This window comes from Monopterus albus, unplaced genomic scaffold (genome assembly GCF_001952655.1).
Source record: "Monopterus albus unplaced genomic scaffold, M_albus_1.0 scaffold15.1, whole genome shotgun sequence".
Lineage (NCBI taxonomy): Eukaryota > Metazoa > Chordata > Actinopteri > Synbranchiformes > Synbranchidae > Monopterus > Monopterus albus.
Window position 1 is genome coordinate 625,454 of NW_018127895.1, and position 2,362 is coordinate 627,815.

At 41.3% G+C, this 2,362-nt stretch overlaps 1 protein-coding gene across 1 annotated transcript in view; it reads right to left on the reverse strand.

The window, feature by feature from the left end:
* The window catches only part of bnc2 (basonuclin zinc finger protein 2), a 166,577-nt gene extending 164,695 nt beyond the window's left edge, over nucleotides 1-1,882 (reverse strand). Inside the window, 1 exon segment of the mRNA XM_020591748.1 lies at nucleotides 1,175-1,882. Coding sequence (XP_020447404.1) covers nucleotides 1,175-1,177 — 3 coding nt within the window. The 5' untranslated portion in view covers nucleotides 1,178-1,882.
* Between the last annotated feature and the right edge of the window lie 480 nt (nucleotides 1,883-2,362).

The window sequence follows — 2,362 nt, forward strand, 5'->3', positions numbered from 1 at the left end:
CTTTCCCTCTTTCTCTTTGTCTCCTGAAGCACTGAGATATGTCCATACTGAAATGTCTTACACTGAAAAGAAATACCTCTGTGTTCCTCTGCTTATGTTTCCCTGTCACAGGTTGGCCACGAGCTCCTTGAGTTTCCTTTTGGAGGTGATTCACAGCACAGGGACAGATTGAATTTATAAGGCAAGTGTAGTTTGCACAAAAAAAAGGCACTAGTAGATTAAAATAAATTCAGTTCATATCATTGTGTTGTGAACCCATTAAAATTATCTGCAGATATGTTTGCATTGACCCACAGGAAAACATCTGTGTAAGTCTTATTCTGATAAAGAACATCACAAACAGCAGCTGAAGAAGATGAATGAAGGAAAAAGCAACAACACGTTGTAGAAATATAGCATCCAACACTAAAAGGAATTCTGCAAAAGATGAAGCAAGATTTTCAGCAGAGGTTTTCTAGGTCTGAAAATGCTCCTGCCAGCTGTAAAGTGACGTCTGCTGACATTTGTATAAACACACTTACATTTTTATCCGTTTGCTATCTAAAGACATTGCTCTCAATTGCAGTGAATTATAGAATTCCCTGTGTTATAAGTTTGCAAACATGATGGCCAAAATCTACAGGTATTGTAAAGTGGCTTGCGACATTATGTAAACAACTAAAAGGTTTTACACTATATCTGGAATGAATGATTTGCTCTTCACGTAAAAAGTTTTGTAACTTGTCTGTGGGGATCACAGAATTGAGTAACTCTTTAAAGGCGTGATCAAAACTATTACCTTATATTAAGTAAAGTAACATATTGTTAACTTACTGCGGTTGTCACAGATTATTTGTCTCGTTTTTATGGCCTTAAGAGGCTCACAAACGTGAACACTGAGGTTTTTGTAAGAAAACGAGGGAAGAGAAAGGCCAGATAAACATTAAAATAAGCAGAAGAATTTATTTTTCTTCAAATCGGGCCATATAGGCAAGACAGACCCAGCGGATGAGTCGTATGTATCAAAAACAAGTTCCTGAAATTAATTAGTTATAAGCACTTGGTTAACTTTTTAAGCTCAGATGACAGACCGGCACAGAAGTTGTAAAAAAAAGTTGCCAGATCCACAATTTACTCTCCTGGTGTGTTTCTTTTGAGTAACTTAATTAAGCACAAGCAGAAAAAACATATTTACCATTGCTGCATGTTGTGTCTGACAGACCCCGGGGCTCCTGGCACTTTTCAAACTTGGCGTCCTCAAAAAAGTCTGATTTCGCCCTCAAGTGGGGAACTGTCTCCTCTTCAATGCAATACGCTGTCTAGTGGGATTCACGGTCAGTGCTGTTTTCACAAACTTCTCATCGCCGTTTGTGGCACTTTTAGGTGTGAAACAGTCCTCTTTTATGCAGAAAGTCGCTCTGTCCGGGTTGCTTCACTGAGAAAAACGCGCGTCAAGACGTTTGGAAATACGTCGGTCTCACGGAGAGAAACGCACGACCACGATTCCCTGTCCCCTCTTCTGTTCCCAAAGCCGTATGTCGAAGAAGTTAAGGAGACAGTGGGGATCGCTGACAACCAGGAGCCGGGTTGTAACTGCTTGAGTTTCCTTGGGGGAAAATGCAAAAAAACCGCCTTCCTACACTCCCCCGATGATTTCCTTCTGTAGAGTCAGCGCAGTGAGCCGAGGAGAACACCGGACGGTCCGGGCTAGAGAGAAGGTGGCTTCTGTGTTATGTTGGGTGAATTCAGATCAGTGTTTTACACGGCGTGTGTGACTGTAACCCGAGTGACTGTGGGTCCAAGGAGTTCCTGTGCCTGTTGATTTACGATGTTGTGTCAGGATGAAGAATCACACCTGTGTGCTAGAAAAATGTGCCAAAAACGCTTAGCCTCCAGATAAGAAATCGGCAAAGTGACGCGCATTAGAACTTGTGTCGACACTTACAAAGCAGCAAAGCTGATGTTTATCTTCTGTGTGCACTTAGATCAGATGTGTTGCTCTTGTATGATCAATAACTATCTCTAAATAAAATACAAATATTTGGGATTTTTTTTGCAATCTTTTAAATGTTGTATTAAGTTTTGCATTTCATTGCAGCCTACAAACTTTCTCTTTTTTCATTTTCTCTGCCCTCGCCAGTAGAAGGCATTACACGCACTGGCACACGTGTTTTAAGCATTTGGAAATAGTTTATGGTTTCTGTGTCGTGCAGGGATGTGACACTGATTTCCTAAGTTGTGTCCCTCAGATCCCTCAGAAGTGGGCGCGCTCATTAAAGTTTCATCGTGCACTTGTTTTTATGAGGATTTGCACATTTGACTGAGACATCTCAGTGGAGAGTTGAAAGAGTGAGGGGAGTGTGCGGGTGTGTGTGTGTGTGTG